General features: G+C 61.8%; 1 protein-coding gene across 1 annotated transcript in view; it reads right to left on the bottom strand.

Moving 5' to 3' along the window:
• PKD1L1 (polycystin 1 like 1, transient receptor potential channel interacting) overlaps positions 1 to 17,148 on the bottom strand; it is a gene marked incomplete at both ends in the record, with an annotated part of 87,705 nt that overhangs the window by 67,149 nt on the left and 3,408 nt on the right. The window contains 12 exons of the mRNA XM_080665224.1: positions 341 to 418; positions 1,469 to 1,645; positions 4,626 to 4,691; positions 5,384 to 5,674; positions 7,620 to 7,777; positions 8,510 to 8,731; positions 9,210 to 9,391; positions 12,682 to 12,888; positions 15,094 to 15,226; positions 15,668 to 15,907; positions 16,363 to 16,531; positions 16,872 to 16,991. Of these exons, the coding sequence (XP_080521350.1) occupies positions 341 to 418; positions 1,469 to 1,645; positions 4,626 to 4,691; positions 5,384 to 5,674; positions 7,620 to 7,777; positions 8,510 to 8,731; positions 9,210 to 9,391; positions 12,682 to 12,888; positions 15,094 to 15,226; positions 15,668 to 15,907; positions 16,363 to 16,531; positions 16,872 to 16,991 (2,043 nt within the window). The remainder of the gene's footprint in view (positions 1 to 340; positions 419 to 1,468; positions 1,646 to 4,625; positions 4,692 to 5,383; positions 5,675 to 7,619; positions 7,778 to 8,509; positions 8,732 to 9,209; positions 9,392 to 12,681; positions 12,889 to 15,093; positions 15,227 to 15,667; positions 15,908 to 16,362; positions 16,532 to 16,871; positions 16,992 to 17,148) is intronic.

The following is a 17,148-nucleotide window of genomic DNA, read 5'->3' as shown; positions in this document are numbered from 1 at the left end:
GACAGCGTTTCCATTTGGCTCCCATAAGCTGCACCGATACTGTATTTCCCGTGATGCCACACAGCATTCAAAATCAATGTCGTAAATAATATTCTCCAAAATGCATAACTGTTGCTTCCCAAAGACTAAACATTTCACTTCCCACTTCCTGCTGTTGTTAACCACCCTGAAATGAGCATTCTCGTGCGTGAAGTTGTTTTTTACTTTCGATGTCTTTTTCCTGAGATAAATTACAGGCGTGAGTTACACGTGTAAATCGTGTAACACTCTGAGGACGCTGACCCTCATCCTAGCAGCAGGCACGCTGCTCAGCTCCCCGCCAGGCCCAGGTGCCACCTACCCACCACTGCTTGCAGGACGTACGTCTCTCCAGGGCTCAGTGAGTACGGCTTCACTGTCACCGTCTGTCCCGTGATCCCTACGGAAAAGGAGGGGCAGGGAGCACTTGTCAGGGCACCCGAAGGGCAGCAGGTCAGACACACCCTTCCTCGGCCCCTGCAGCTGAAGGAGGCAGTCAAAGAGGTCCCACGAGCCCCGCCTGTCCCACCTGGAAACGCCATGTTTGTCCGTTACCCCCCGGGCCCTGGTTACAGAGCACGAAGCTCATCTCTGCGCCCGCTCAACGGAGTCACACTGAGCCCGGTCCAGGGCCGGTCAGAAAGGCCCTCGCCTCCCAGACGAGGAGAGGACTCTGGGAAGAACGCTGTCCGTGCATTCTGAGGCATCCCTAAACCGAGTGGATCCCTTTCAAACAGCCTCCTGGTGTCTGCAGGGGCCCCCGGGAGGGACTCCTGCACCCGAGCGAGACTGCTGTCCCTGGGGCCCGCGATCTCAGAGAGAGGCTCCCCCAGCCGCCGCCCGCTCCCCGACAGCATCCTGCACTCAGTCTGCAGGCCGGGCGCCCACACCCCGGCAGGCGCGCCCACACCCTGGGAGGTGCGCCCACACCCCGGCAGGCGCGCCCACACCCTGGGAGGTGCGCACACACCCTGGGAGGTGCGCCCACACCCTGGGAGGTGCGCACACACCCCTGCAGGCGCGCCCACACCCTGGGAGGTGCGCCCACACCCTGGGAGGTGCGCCCACACCCCGGCAGGCGCGCACACACCCCGGCAGGCGCGCCCACACCCCGGCAGGCGCGCCCACACCCTGGGAGGTGCGCCCACACCCCGGCAGGCACGCCCACACCCTGGGAGGTGCGCACACACCCCGGCACGCATACAGGTTGCGTGCACGAGGGGGCGGCACTGTCCTCTGCGTCTGTGCCTGCCCAGCAGCCTCTTCCCCTTACTTGGCAAACGGGGGGACACCTGCAGGCTGGAGCCCTGGCCTGTGGCCACTGAGGGACGAGCGCAACTAAAGAGGCATCGTGACCCCCGTCTGTCTCTAGTCCAAGGGGAAGGCACAGGAGAAATGGGGGGAAGGGGAGGGGAGGCTGCTAAGGCTAGAGGCAGAGGGGCGCTGATACCGGACGCGGTGTAGCCCTGGAAAACAGCTCGGCTCACGGGGGACTTGGGCCAGTCGACCAGGAGAGCAGGCCGGGCACTGGCGGTAGGGAGGAAGGGGCCCACCAGGTTGTCCCCGTCCCCACGGCTCTCATCCTCACTGGCACCGGGTCCCGACGCTGAGAGGTGCATGCTGGTCCCTAGGAAGACACGCTAGGTCAGGGATGGCTGAGACCAAGGTGGCCACGGTCTCCTTAAAGTACTAATGGTGCAAGGCTGAGGTCAGTGCTGTCCACTCTCTCTGGACCGCTTGTCTAAACGTCTCCGACTGCACGTAGGACAAATGTCGTCCCGCACGATCAGTGGTTCCGTGGCCTTTACTCAGCCCACGTTCTCGGGCCACGGAGCCCAGGAGTGAGTCTGCGGGAACACCACGGCAGACAGAGCCCTGCCATGTGGACGTCTAGGTGAGGGTGTCGGGAATCACTCGAGGAAACACACCGATGGCAGAACGCAGCCACTGACGCCAGTGCCCTGGGGAAGACAGAGCAGGCGCACGGAGGGGCTGGGACGGGCTGTTCTAGGGCCGGGTGGGCAGGCCCTGGGGAGAGGCTCAGACAGAAGGGAATGGGCTTTGGAAAAAGCTGCTCAGGGAGGGTCTGGGTGGGGCGGGAGGGGGAGCGGGGAAGAGGAGATGAGACCTCAGCTCCCTCCGTCATCCCCCGTGTGGGCCCTGGGAGGCAGACCTGGCGGGATGTGCAGGGCTGGGTGTGTGAGGTGACGGGGCCGTGGGCCTGGGCAGAGAGACAGTGTCTGCGTGTCCAGCGGGGGGAGGGTGCCGGGCTTGCTCAGGAAACGCGGACTTCAGACTCCAAACAAATGCCGTTAAACAAGGTGAAATGACAAAGTGGATCCATGTTGGGGATAAAGGACTGAACCATCAGGAGGAGTGACCTGTGAATGCAGGCCTTTCCCTCGTTCAGCGTTATCTATGAAGCGCCTGCTGGGAGTGTGAAGCGAGCCCTCACAGCCCCGGGGGAGCAGAAGGAGCGTGGGGTGGCCGGAGGAACCAGCGTCCAGGCAGATCGGGGGGACGGCCAAGGAGCACAGCGCAGTGAGTCATGAACAAAGTGCTCACTGACCACCCGTCTGGTCATGCGGTAGACAAGTCGCTCTCACTCACTCAATATTCATTCGACAAACCAGCTGTTCATGGCGGTGCATCATTAAGCATCCGTCCACGGGCCGGATGAACCACTCCCTCCTGATCATTCACTGTCACGAGAACACGCTCGCTGAGGCCAATACAAGCGTGCAGCTGCCTTGGAAACCTTCCCTTCCCAGACAAGCAAGAGCTAAAGGAGTTCATTACCAACAAACCGGTATTACAAGAAACGTAAAGGGACTTCTTTAAAAGAAGAAGGAAAAAGAAGATCAAAACTATAAATAATAAAATGGCGACAGTTACATGTCTGCCAGCAATCACTAGGTCAGTGGTCAGCAAACTGCGGCTCGCGAGCCACATGCGGCTCTTTGGCCCCTTGAGTGTGGCTCTTCCACAAAATACCACGGCCTGGGCGAGTCTATTTTGAAGAAGTGGCGTTAGAAGAAGTTTAAGTTTAAAAAATTTGGCTCTCCAAAGAAATGTCAGTCGTTGTCCTGTTGATATTTGGCTCTGTTGACTAATGAGTTTGCCGACCACTGCACTAGGTGTACATGGATTAAATGCTCCGACCAAAAGATGTAGGATGGTGAATGGATAAGAAAGCAAGACCCTTACATGTGCTGCCTACAAGAGACCCCCTCAGATCCAAAGGTGCAGGCTGGGCGTCGAGGGTGGGAAAGACATTTCATGAAAATGAGAACTTCAAAAGTGGGGCAGCAGTGACTGTACCAGGACATGTAAAGGGAAGGCCCAGGCGAGGAAGAAGGGCCAGCAAGCCTGCTTCTGGGTGCTCATCTCAACACGATTCAAAAAGACGTGCACGCCCTGTGCTCGCTGAAGTGCTGTTTACAGAGCCAAGGCGTGCAGGCAGCCTGGGTGCCCAGCAGCAGGCGAGCAGACGGGATGGACCGTAACTCAGCCATAGGAAAGGGTGAGACCCTGCCATCTGCGACAGCACGGAGGGGCCGAGGGGCCTGCATTCACAAGTCACTCCTCCTGATGGTTCAGTCCTTATTGCACTGTGCTGAGTGCAGTAAGTCAGACAGAGAAAGATAAACACCACATAATGTCAATTACATGTGGAATCTAAAAAACAAAATAGATGAACAGAAAGACTCATAGATACAGAGAACAGACTGGTGGTGGTTGCCGAGGAGAGGGGTTTGGGGATGGGTGAAGAAGGTGAAGGGACTGAGAAGCACAGATTGGCCCTGGCCGGTGTGGCTCAGTGGATAGAGCATCAGCCTGTGGACTCAAGGGTTCCGGGTCTGATTCCGGTCAAGGGAACATGCCCAGGTTGCGGGCTTGATCCCCAGTGGGGGCATGTAGGAGGCCAATCAATGGTTCTCTCTCATCACTGATGTTTCTCTCTCTCTCTCGCTTTCTCTTCCTCTCTGAAATCAATAAAAATATATTTTTTAAAAGAGAAGCACAGATTGGCTGTTACAAAAGAGTCACAGGGCTGTGAAGCACAGCACAGGGAATACAGTCAGTGATATTGTAATAGCTATGAATGGTGCCGGGCGGATACTGTAAATATCAGGGGGACCACTTAGTAAAATACATAAATGTCTAATCACTATGGTGTACACCTGAAGTTAATGTCACATCCTCTGTCAACTGAAATTGGAAATAAAAATTATTTTAAAACAAGGAAGTTGCCTTGGGGAGCAGAGCAGAGAGACAGAGAGAGCCCAGGGACAGTGGGGTGGGGAGAGGGGCGGTGACGAGAGGGGCCTCCCAGAGGGGAATCAGAGCCGACCCAGGAAGGAGGAAGCTGTAAGGCAGGGACTGGGGAGGGCGCCCGGGGAGGCATGCTGGCAGGTACCAGGCCGTGTCTGAGGACAGCAGAGGGCCAGAGTCTGGGCCGGGGCTCCCAGCAGGGGAACTAGAAACAGGGCCAGACGTGTCACCCAAAGGAGCGCAGACTCCCTTGGCCTTGGGGCACAGGGAGGGCGTGTGGACCTGGGTTTCAGAGGAGAGGAGGGGGCCAGCCGGAGGGAGAGCAGACTCACAGGCAGCCGGCTGCCTTCCTCTCGAGGGCACCGCTTCTTGGACGTCACTGTAATAGGCTTCAAAGTCTGCGTGAAGGACAGGATGAGAGCGTTTCACGTAAACCAGACTCCCCTGAAATGCACAGGACCCCGAGGGAGCACACACATCGCCCTGGGCCACCTCAGGGCCCCTGCTCTGAGGGTACAAAACCCCCAGAGGCCAGGCCCAGCACATGATAACAGTGGGGAGGCAGTCACTGCCCCCCCCCCAACAGGTAGGGCTCCATGTGGTTGGCTGGGGGGATGCCGAGGCCCAGAACTCTCCTCCTGGGGCCTCATTCTTGTCTCACACGGGAGCCACTGTCACCTTTCTGTCCCCAGGCACTTCCCTCCTACATTTGAGGGGTTCATGGAGGCTCTCCCACCAACGACCCCAAGGCTGGGACTCTGGGGTGCAGGCCTTTGCCAGGACACAGGAACATGACCTGAGCAGCCACGTTGGATGGCGTCAGGGAGGGACAGGAGGGGCAGGTGAGTGCTGGGCCAGAGCCTGGATCACTGACAACGAATGTCTCTCAGCTTCCTGGCACCGAAATAGCTCCTGTCCCACCTGAAAGCGGGGACACAGGGCACCGTGGCCATTAGGGAGGAAGGATGGGGGGGGGGTGTGGGCAGAGCGCTGGCCCAGCCGACTATCCCGGGTCCCGTTAGAGAGGAACACCAGACCCCGAGGGCACCTCCAGGGCAAGGGCAGGTACCAGTGAGGGGACAGCACTTACCAGGGGGGTGGGGGGTCGGGCTCCCTGGGGACCCCTCGTCCCAGGGATCCCCTTCTGGGGCCACAGTGGGAACTTGGGGTGCAGGGACCGTGGACTCCGCAGAGGCTCTCCCCGTGGCTGAGAGGTCAGCGCGGCCCAGGCTCCAGGGCCATGGCTTCCGTGTGAACGGCACAGGCGTGACGTGGGGCTCTGGCCTGTGCGGCCCCGGGGACAGTGGGTAGGACTCGGAAAGCTTCGACACAGACCCCAGTCCGGAGGAGCCCAGCAGCCCCACGGTTCTGCAAAAGGGAACTTGAACAAAGAAGACAGTTGGCTTCTCTAAGTGTGCGGATTCCAGGAGCGTGTTCTGCCCTAAATCATCCCCCAGCACGGGAAAACCGCACTTAGGGTGTCGTGGGCAGACCGGCTGCTGGGAGGCTGGCCCGTCCGTTTCCCTGCGGTTCGCCTCCCGCAGGCCCGGGCTAACAAGGGGGCCACCGAGAGGGCCCCGCCACACGCTCTGCACCCACTGGGGGGTTCACAAGGATTCTAGAAACTTCTGGGCACATGGAGCCTCTCCTAACCCGCATTCACCTGTCAATCAGCGACTCATGCCACCGAGTGCTGGCAGGACTTACAAAACAGGATCAAGAACAAGGAACAACTGCCGAAACCGGTGTGGCTCAGTGGATAGAGCGTCAGCCTGCGGACTCAAGGGTCCCGGGTTCGATTCCGGTCAAGGGCATGTACCTTGGTTGCGGGCACATCCCCAGTAGGAGGTGTGCAGGAGGCAGCTGATCGCTGTTTCTCTCCCATCGATGTTTCTAGCTCTCTATCCCTCTCCCTTCCTCTCTGTAAAAAAATTAATAAAAAATATATTAAAAAAAAAAAAAAAAAGAACAAGGAACAACTTTGCGAGGACGTGAAAGCAGAGCCCACAGCGACGTCAGCGCTCCCTGCCGCCACCATGAGTCGGATCTGTGAGGACAGGGCTGGCACACCCGTGAGGACAGGCACCTGCCCGCAGACAGTGTGGCCACGCGGTGACGCCCGCGCCCCGGGACACTGAGCACCGGCCAGATGGCACGCGACCCTCCGTGTCTTCCTGTCCCTGCAGCACGGGGGCCACGCCCAGTGTGTGAGCTTCTCGTGGCCCGTGGGGCCGAGGAAGCATAAACACGTGAGGGGTGTGGGAGGCACAGCCCGGCTGAGGGCCGCGCAGCCAGCTCAGGACATGGCCCCTCTGCTGTCCGGTCCCCGTGGCCCCGCCACGACATCGCCCCAGGCCCAAAGCCAGGAGCCCGCCACCCACAGGCCACGCCGGCCACCAGGGCTGTGTTCCCACATGTGACTTCTCGGGACTTCACCTCCTTGCAGAGTCTTAGGACCCACATTTTCCACCCAAGAAAACAGTCCCAGAGCAGTGCTCCCACCCAGCCGGGGTGTGGAGCGAGACCCCCTTCCACGGCTCCTCTGCTGGTCCCACGTGCGGCACCGAGGACCGCAGGAGGGGAGGGACAACGGCCCCAGCAGATGGCCGGGCGCGTGCTATTTCAAAGCGCTCGGTGCGTTTGTAAACCGGGAGCGCTGCCCCAGGCTGAGAGCGGCATCGGAGGCTTGTCGTCTCGGCTGTCACCACCGCCCACCCAAGTGTGAAGCCAGGAGGGACTGGGGGCGAACCGCTCCTGGCCAAGACCAGACACGCTGGGTCCAACAAATTAGATCTCACACATCTTTGGCAATCTCAAAATGACCGCTCAGCCGACAACGCCAAGCACCACATGCCCTAGCTGGCTCAGCTCAGCGGATAGACCTCGCAGGGGTCCTCAAACTACAGCCCGCGGGCCACATGCGGCCCGCTGAGGACATTGATCCGGCCCGCTGGGTGCCGCTGCCTGTCCTGCTTAGCAGCCGACGCGTCCCGGGCCCGCAGTGCGCATAGGAATTTGTTCATAGTTTTTTTTTTAAACTATAGTCCGGCCCTCCAACGGTCTGAGGGACAGTGAACTGGCCCCTGTTTAAAAAGTTTGAGGACCCCTGGATAGAGCATCGGCCTGCGGACTGAAGGGGTCCAGGTTTGATTCTGGTCAAGGGCACATACCTCGGTTGCAGGCTCAATCCCCAGCCCCGGTCCGGTGTGTGCAGGAGGCAACCAGTCGATGTGCCTCTCTCACATCCATGTTTCTCTCTGTCTCTCCCTCTCCCTTCCACGCTCTCTCTAAAAAAGTGAAATAAAAACGAAGCTACGGGTCTGTACCTTCCTCTCTGTCCCTTCCTGTCGCATTGACCAAAAAGAGGTCCCAGGAGTAAGCGAGGACCGCCGCCCCGCAGTCTTCACAGGCCGCCCGCAGCGAAAGCTCCTCGTTCCAGTTCACAGGGACGCCTCGGAATGTCACCCAGGAGATGTGCACGCGCCTGCCAGGTGCAAGTCAGGTCGGAGTTACAGGAAACAGGCTGAGGTGCTCCGGCCGCGTTCTCCGGGTCAGGGTTGTTCAAATCACCGGGCCCCAGGCAGCAGATGCACCACCTCACCCCACCGAGCTCAGGGAGGCTGGGCGCTTCCTCCAGGAAGCCCTCCGGAGCTCGCCCAGCCCAGGCTGTGACCACGAGGTGTTTTTACACAAGTCCCTGCCCAGACCCCTGCAGGGTCCAGTGACGGAGGCCGCCCTGCCAGGTGTCCTGCGGAGCTGAGGGCACGAGGCGGCACCCACCCCCGCCCACCAGGAGGCCAGGGCAGCCGTGGCACACGCCGACCTGCGTTCAGGGGCTGGGGCTGGGCGTGGCCCTCGGTGCCCTCCAGGCTGCAGAGCTCTGAGCTCTCTCTGCCCCGCAGTCTCGATGTCACGCTCAGCTGACAGGTGCCTCCCCGCTGTGGCCCCTGGTGCCCAGTGGCGCCTGGAGGCCAGGACAGCGGCCCTGACACGCTTAGCCTCTTCGTGCCCTCGGCCCTGGGCCCTGGAGCTAACCCCCGTCTCCGGGCAGCTGCTAGGGTGCGAGGGCACCTCCCGCTCGGAGCCGCACCGTCAGCGCAGCGGGTCGGTGTCTGAACCCACCTCCCACATGCACAGTGGGTTTCTTGGCGGCTCCCACCCCAGCCTGGCCGGGGGCACCCAGATGGGCATTGGGGGACAGCAGGGCGGCTGGCACCTGAGCGCCACGTCGGGGAGGGTGGACAGGAACACCTGCGCCTCGGAAGAGTTCTGGCCGTGGCTGGACACCGTCAGTGTCACAAGAAACTGGTCGTAGCCACTGCTGAGAGCGTCCGCTGCGAAGGACAGGGTGGGCGCCCCGGCATCCAGACTGCGTGCAGAGGGCCCGGCGAAGCAGGGGCGCCCGGGGGCACTGGCTGGGGTGCACGCCCAGTGATACCTGTGGGGAGCGATGGGGGGGCTGACGCGCCTGCTCTGGTCAGTTAGCGGCCATGGTGTCACCAAGTGGCTCTCCCGGGGGCCTGCCAGGGAGCGGCGGCTGGTTCTCATGGATGCATGTCCCAGCTTACCGATGGGGACCGTGTCCGTGGAGGGTCTGTGCTCGGGGGCTGACAGTGTGGACAGTGTCCATGGCAGGACACTAGGTCAGGCACCCGGGGAGGGGAGTGGGTGGAGATGAGGACCAAGGCCTCCGCCCAGGGACCCGACATTGAGGACCCACTCCATAGAGGCTTGTGCTCGTTTCTGCCCCTTTCCACAGTTCCCTTACGTTGTGATCCCAAATGAAACACCACTTTGATCAGTAAAAGTATAAACCCTTACACGGTGTAGATTACAGCTCAGCACCCCTGAGCTGCGTGTGGAGAGGGCAGAGGAGGAGGAAGGCTGGGATGAGGAAGAGGGGCCCCGGTGCTCACCTGAGAGTGGCCCCGGGCCTGTCGGGGTCGTAGGACAGGGACCCCGTGAGGACCATGGTAGACGAGGGGGTCCTGGGGATGAACAGGTGCGTGCCCTCGGAGATCACGCTGACAGGCGCCCGGGCACGCACCTCCACTCCCACGCAGTAGTTGCTGTGCACGGGACTGCCTCGCACCTGCACCTGGAACGTGGGTGATAAAGGGGCATCAGTGAGGCAGGCAGGGTACCCACTGGGGACAGAGGGGCTGGGTGACAGGAGGCCACTGGGGACAGAGGGGCTGGGTGACAGGAACAGGAGGCCCACTGGGGACAGAGGGGCTGGGTGACAGGAGGCCCCCTGGGGACAGAGGGGCTGGGTGACAGGAGCAGGAGACCCACTGGGGACAGAGGGGCTGGGTGACAGGAGGCCCACTGGGGACAGAGGGGCTGGGTGACAGGAGGCCCCCTGGGGACAGAGGGGCTGGGTGACAGGAGCAGGAGGCCCCCTGGGGACAGAGGGGCTGGGTGACAGGAGGCCCCCTGGGGACAGAGGGGCTGGGTGACAGGAGGCCACTGGGGACAGAGGGGCTGGGTGACAGGAGGCCCCCTGGGGACAGAGGGGCTGGGTGACAGGAGCAGGAGGCCCCCTGGGGACAGAGGGGCTGGGTGACAGGAGGCCCCCTGGGGACAGAGGGGCTGGGTGACAGGAGGCCCCCTGGGGACAGAGGGGCTGGGTGACAGGAGGCCCACTGGGGACAGAGGGGCTGGGTGACAGGAGGCCCCCTGGGGACAGAGGGGCTGGGTGACAGGAGCAGGAGGCCCACTGGGGACAGAGGGGCTGGGTGACAGGAACAGGAGGCCCACTGGGGACAGAGGGGCTGGGTGACCGGAGCAGGAGGCCCACTGGGGACAGAGGGGCTGGGTGACAGGAGGCCCACTGGGGACAGAGGGGCTGGGTGACAGGAGGCCCACTGGGGACAGAGGGGCTGGGTGACAGGAACAGGAGGCCCACTGGGGACAGAGGGGCTGGGTGACCGGAGCAGGAGGCCCACTGGGGACAGAGGGGCTGGGTGACAGGAGGCCCACTGGGGACAGAGGGGCTGGGTGACAGGAGGCCCACTGGGGACAGAGGGGCTGGGTGACAGGAACAGGAGGCCCACTGGGGACAGAGGGGCTGGGTGACCGGAGCAGGAGGCCCACTGGGGACAGAGGGGCTGGGTGACAGGAGGCCCCCTGGGGACAGAGGGGCTGGGTGACAGGAGCAGGAGGCCCCCTGGGGACAGAGGGGCTGGGTGACAGGAACAGGAGGCCCCCTGGGGACAGAGGGGCTGGGTGACAGGAACAGGAGGCCCCCTGGGGACAGAGGGGCTGGGTGACAGGAGCAGGAGACCCACTGGGGACAGAGGGGCTGGGTGACAGGAGGCCCACTGGGGACAGAGGGGCTGGGTGACAGGAGGCCCCCTGGGGACAGAGGGGCTGGGTGACAGGAGCAGGAGGCCCCCTGGGGACAGAGGGGCTGGGTGACAGGAGGCCCCCTGGGGACAGAGGGGCTGGGTGACAGGAGGCCACTGGGGACAGAGGGGCTGGGTGACAGGAGGCCCCCTGGGGACAGAGGGGCTGGGTGACAGGAGCAGGAGGCCCCCTGGGGACAGAGGGGCTGGGTGACAGGAGGCCCCCTGGGGACAGAGGGGCTGGGTGACAGGAGGCCCCCTGGGGACAGAGGGGCTGGGTGACAGGAGGCCCACTGGGGACAGAGGGGCTGGGTGACAGGAGGCCCCCTGGGGACAGAGGGGCTGGGTGACAGGAGCAGGAGGCCCACTGGGGACAGAGGGGCTGGGTGACAGGAACAGGAGGCCCACTGGGGACAGAGGGGCTGGGTGACCGGAGCAGGAGGCCCACTGGGGACAGAGGGGCTGGGTGACAGGAGGCCCACTGGGGACAGAGGGGCTGGGTGACAGGAGGCCCACTGGGGACAGAGGGGCTGGGTGACAGGAACAGGAGGCCCACTGGGGACAGAGGGGCTGGGTGACCGGAGCAGGAGGCCCACTGGGGACAGAGGGGCTGGGTGACAGGAGGCCCCCTGGGGACAGAGGGGCTGGGTGACAGGAGCAGGAGGCCCCCTGGGGACAGAGGGGCTGGGTGACAGGAACAGGAGGCCCCCTGGGGACAGAGGGGCTGGGTGACAGGAACAGGAGGCCCCCTGGGGACAGAGGGGCTGGGTGACAGGAGCAGGAGGCCCCCTGGGGACAGAGGGGCTGGGTGACAGGAGGCCCCCTGGGGACAGAGGGGCTGGGTGACAGGAGGCCCCCTGGGGACAGAGGGGCTGGGTGACAGGAGCAGGAGGCCCCCTGGGGACAGAGGGGCTGGGTGACAGGAGCAGGAGGCCCACTGGGGACAGAGGGGCTGGGTGACAGGAGGAGGAGGCCACTGGGGACAGAGGGGCTGGAGTCTGGGAACTGGAGGCCCACTGGGGACAGAGGGGCTGGGTGACAGGAACAGGAGGCCCACTGGGGACAGAGGGGCTGGGTGACAGGAACAGGAGACCCACTGGGGACAGAGGGGCTGGGTGACAGGAACAGGAGACCCACTGGGGACAGAGGGGCTGGGTGACAGGAACAGGAGGCCCACTGGGGACAGAGGGGCTGGAGTCTGGGAACTGGAGGCCCACTGGGGACAGAGGGGCTGGAGTCTGGGAACTGGAGGCCCACTGGGGACAGAGGGGCTGGAGTCTGGGAACTGGAGGCCCACTGGGGACAGAGGGGCTGGGTGACAGGAGCAGGAGGCCCACTGGGGACAGAGGGGCTGGGTGACAGGAGGCCCCCTGGGGACAGAGGGGCTGGGTGACAGGAGCAGGAGGCCCACTGGGGACAGAGGGGCTGGGTGACCGGAGCAGGAGGCCACTGGGGACAGAGGGGCTGGGTGACAGGAGGCCCCCTGGGGACAGAGGGGCTCGGTGACAGGAGCAGGAGGCCCACTGGGGACAGGGGGCTGGGTGACAGGAGGCCCACTGGGGACAGAGGGGCTGGGTGACAGGAGGCCCTCTGGGGACAGAGGGGCTCGGTGACAGGAGGCCCACTGGGGACAGAGGGGCTCGGTGACAGGAGCAGGAGGCCCACTGGGGACAGGGGGCTGGGTGACAGGAGGCCCACTGGGGACAGAGGGGCTGGGTGACGGCAGCAGGAGCACTTTCCGCTCCATGTCTGTGTTAACATGGAGCTGGGGTTCTGGGTCTGGGGACATAAGAACACCCCAGCTATTCCTGGTGTGTAACCTGCTCTGCCGACAGTAAATTTTCCCATGGTGTTGGATTTTGTTTAGTGAGCCCTGGCTTAAGCTCCCTCTCTAAACCCCGAACATATCATGGCCTTAAAGGAACGCCAGGGATTTAAGAGAACCCCTCCTCTGGACAGACCAGTGCAGGTCCCGGGGTCTCTGAGGCTGACGGGAAGGGGGCATGAGCTTGGGCAGGGGCCACCGCCGGGCGCCGCCCACCTGGGCCAGCGCAGTGTAGTTCCCGGGCTCCAGGAAGTGGCGGGGGACAGTGAGGGTCTGCCTGTGGGTGCTGACGGCAGGGGGCAGAGGCACCGGCGACCCTGCAGCGCTGGTGAGGCTCCAGGTGTAGGAGAGGCCTCGGGAGATGTCACAGAGAACGGCGGCTTCGAAGGTCACGCCCAGTGTCACAGGCTGGGACCGCCACACCTGCGCGCGGAGAAAGACGTCTCATCGGAAATGCGTCTGCCTGTTCCAGAGGAAGTGGTCCAAGAGGCAGGACTTCAACCCTGTGTCCGTGTGATCACAGTCAGTGAGAATAAAGACCTATACACTCAACGAGGAAAACCCTTCTGAGCATAAATTAATGGGGAAGTATCAAAGGAAAAGGTCAATACATTTGATTATATAAAAATTTTAAACTTTGGGATATAAAAATACTGTTTTAAAAAAAGCAATCAGAGAAAAAGGAAAATCATTTGCAAAATACACTGAGTGGCCAGATTATTATGATGTCTGAATGCATAATAATCTGGCCACTCAGTGTGTGTGTGTGTGTGTGTGTGTGTGTGTGTGTGTATATATATATATATATATATATATATATATATATATATATATATATATTAAAGGCCCAGTGCATGAATTCGTGCATGGGTGGGGTCCAGCCAGCCTGGCCAGGGGGAGGGGACATGGGCGGTTGGCCAGCCTGCCTGCTGGTCGAACTCCTGGTCAAGGGGACAATTTGCATATTAGCCTTTTATTATATAGGATATACACTGAGTGGCCAGGTTATTATGCGTTCAGAGATCATCATCATCTGGCCACTCGGTGTATATGACAGGGTTAATATTTAAAATCAACAGAAAAATTTCAACGTCTCCAACAGAAAACCGAGCAACTAATCATTGGAAACCGAGCAATTGATCATTGGAAACGAAAGTAACTGTATTTTAAACAAGTAATAGAATAAAGATGTATTTCAAGTAATCTTAATAGACAGCATTTTGAGGCTCTCGTCCGAGCATGTCAAACTCAAAGGCTAACACGGGCCAAATAAACGAGGCATGCGGCCCACGGGCTGCGAGTTTGACATGCTTGCTCTAGTTGAAGGGCAACAAGAACTCAGACAAATCTGAAAGCTTACTAAGAAGTGTTATTTCTGGAGGTAATACTGGTATTGTTACTCTGGAAGTACTTCACATACTTAGTAGATAAAGGCTGATAAATACTTGCAGAGCTGAAGGGCCTCCGGGGTGGACAGAAGCTTCCAGAGACCAGGGCTGGAGCATTAGGAGACAATGTCCACAGCCCATGGAACAATGGAGCAACACATTCACAGGACTGTCCTTCAGGCGGAGTGCGCGTGCAGATCCTGCCCGGTGGGAAGAACTCCCAAGCTGGCCACAGGGGCAGGGCGCCCCCTGGAGGACTGCTAATGAGGATCTCCCGTAAAAATGGGAAAGGACCCCCCCCCCCCCCCCCCCCCCCGTCTGGGAGCTGGGAAGTAGGACTTTAAAACACGTTGGTATTTGTTGCGAACGATTTTACCTTTGGCTCTCTTTAGGTGACTTTAGTCCTTATTTAAATTACTTTACAATCATGCTCATTGTTTCTAACCTGAACGTGACCGCATTCCAGCATTTGTCACTTAACAGCACAGATTTATGGGCACCTAAGACTGAGCTGCTAATTCTTAACCCAGTGGTAGTAACAGACAAAACTATGAAATGCGTGGGGGCGGGGGGCGGCTCGGGAGGCTGACGTGTGGGCCAGGCTTCACCGGGCCCCAGGAAGCTGTGAGGTCCTGGGGCTCCGGACCTGGAGGGAGGACCCCGTGGAAAGGCCACAGGCCCTGGGCTTCTCTGTGCTCCCTCCTCTCCAGGCCACATCAGGTTGGGAGGTGCCCGACCTGAGCCTCAGCGACCGACCCCTGGGCTGGAAAGCCACAGAGAGCTCCTGGCAAATGTGGCCAAGTCACGGGGGTTCGCGTGCGCCTGCCATGTGGGCCCTCGTCCCCTAAAAAGGACAAGGTGCTCCAAGTCAGAAGCCTCAGGGGTAAGGGACTAGAAAGCAACCCTATTTCTGCAGCCCACAGGTGCTCACCAAGCAGCTGACCATCTCCTTGCCGTCCTTCCTCCTGAACACTCCAGTTCCTAGCGCAGGGTTTATAACAAGCTTGTCCAGGTGCACTGAGCCACCCAGAGTCACAGGCGAATGGAGGGCGGACTCGAAGGCCTGAAGCAGGCGTGTCCCTCCCTGGGGTCGGTCGACTCCGGGACCTCCCCACCCCGGGGCCTCGGGAGCCCTCCCAGGCGCCCTCATGACCAGCGCCGGGGGCTGACCTGAAGGAGGCGTCCCCACTCCGGCTCCCCCGGGAGAAAGGCGGACATCGGTCAGTGACTACAGGCTTACCTGCACCTTCCCTGGCCCCATGTTCTTCACAGGAGGCGGCTGGCAGGGCACGCGCACGACGAAAAGGCGCTTCCTCAGGGAGACGGCGCTGACGGCATTGAAGGCGACGACCTCAACCGTGAACTCTCCTTCCCTGGGCGGAGACGAGAACAGACACTGAGACACGGACTCCCCCGGCTGGCCGGCGGCCCTTCGCCGTCACACCCAGCAGGTCTGTGTGCTCACCGTCGGGGGACCATCCCGGAGGCCACCAGGGCCCCCCCACAGGCGGCTGCCCCCCAGCACAGGTCGGGACAGGCCCCGAACCCGACGGATGGCACCTGCTGCGCGGGGAGCAAGCACCCACAGGGGACATGCTGCCTCCCGCCTAGGAGCCCCACCCCACAGCAGGCTAGCCCCTCTGTACCCCTCAGGGACCCCTCAGGTCCCCGGGTGGTGGGCACCCGCACCTGGGACTGGGGACCTCTGGACCTTCGTGTGCTCTGCTTCCTGTCCCGGAGGTGACAGACCCACGGCCTGGAGGGGAGGCCGGCCCGGGGCACGAGAGGGCAGGTCCTGCACACGGTGCGCTCACCTGCTGTAGACATGGCTGGTGGAGCCACTGCCCAGGCCGCCAGTGCCGTCCCCGAAGTCCCAGCGGAAAGCCACGTCGGTGCCGAAGCTGACCCTGCACCGGAAGGGCACGGTGGCGTTCACCAGAGCCGAGGCCGCGGCCACGAGCCCGCCGGCCACCACTCTCCGCTGAGCCTGGACACGGCGGGGCTCCGAGGCCACGCTCCCCATTCCATTGGAAGCCTGGACCACCACACGGTACCTGTGGGGGGACAGGAAGGTCAGGGGGGGGACCAGACCAGGAGAGAGAGAGAGAGAGAGAGAGAGGGAAACTCCACCATTCTCCCAAGAAAGGCGGGAGCTAGCGGTCACCTGCAGGAATGATGGGAGCGCCCGGTGGTTGCGCCGCCCTGGGCAGAGGGGTGACACATCGCCCTCCCTCTTTGTCACGGAGCGCACCGGTCACGGCCATGGGAGAGCACTGCCACCGTCCTCACAGAGGACACGCTCAGGCCGTGATGGGGCAGAATGGCACCTGCCCTGGACTGCCTGGTCCCAAGGCCCCACCCTCCACCGCGCCCTTCAGACCTACGTGTGTGACCGAATCACAGGACAGCCCTCCGTGCGGGGGTGACACTGCGTCATGTCAGCGCCAGCCCGGCCTCTGCAAACGGCCTGCACCGGCCACAGCCGCCCGTGGCGAGGACCACTACGCACCACTGGGGGGCGCCGAGCCTTCTCCGGATGCTCCTGCGTCTTGTCCTCACCGGCAGGTCTTCTCCGAAGAACCACGTGAACTCCAGGGGAGTGGTTTCCTTGGTAACGGCCACAAAAGTGATGTCGGTGTCAGTGGCAAACACAGTTCCGTTGGTGTAGACAGAGACGGCTGCGACAGAGGCGGGGGGGCATGGGGGTATCTCAGCCGGGAGGCTGGGATCTGCCAGGGAAGTCGCGTCCCCACCTTCCCGTGCGGTCACGGCCATCTGGACGCCGGACTGCACAGGGAGCAGGGGTGGGCGCCTGGGGGCACTCGGCCCGAGCTCCTCAGGGGACCCGGCCACACCGCTGACTCCGCATGGAACCGCCCACCTGCTCATCCCTCCAGGCCTGCGGTTCATGGCGAGCGGGGCCCTGGCAGGGCGAACCACAGACCCGGTGCCGACGTGGCCGTAACCTCAGCGGACTACAGAGGGTCCATTAGACCTCGAGTTAGAGCAGAAACGTACGCTGCATCCGATACCGCACGGCCATGCTGGACCAGGCCCACCGGCCCCCCACGTGGGCCCGCAAGGCGAAGGACACGTTGTAGGAGGAAGTGGGGGGGAAACGGTGGGAAACGATGGTGCCTGGAAGGAAAGGGAAAGGCAGAGGGAGACCGTCTCAGAGCTGCTTCCCTTGTCACACATGCCCGTAGCTCCCACCCCTCCATCTTCTCTTCTTCCACTCCAGTACGTTCAAAATTCAAAGTTTGTGTTTTGGCAACAGACAGGCCTGGGAAACATG

The sequence above is a fragment of the Plecotus auritus genome (genome assembly GCF_963455305.1).
Source record: "Plecotus auritus genome assembly, chromosome: 4".
NCBI lineage: Eukaryota > Metazoa > Chordata > Mammalia > Chiroptera > Vespertilionidae > Plecotus > Plecotus auritus.
This window is presented reverse-complemented; position numbering and strand designations above follow the sequence as displayed.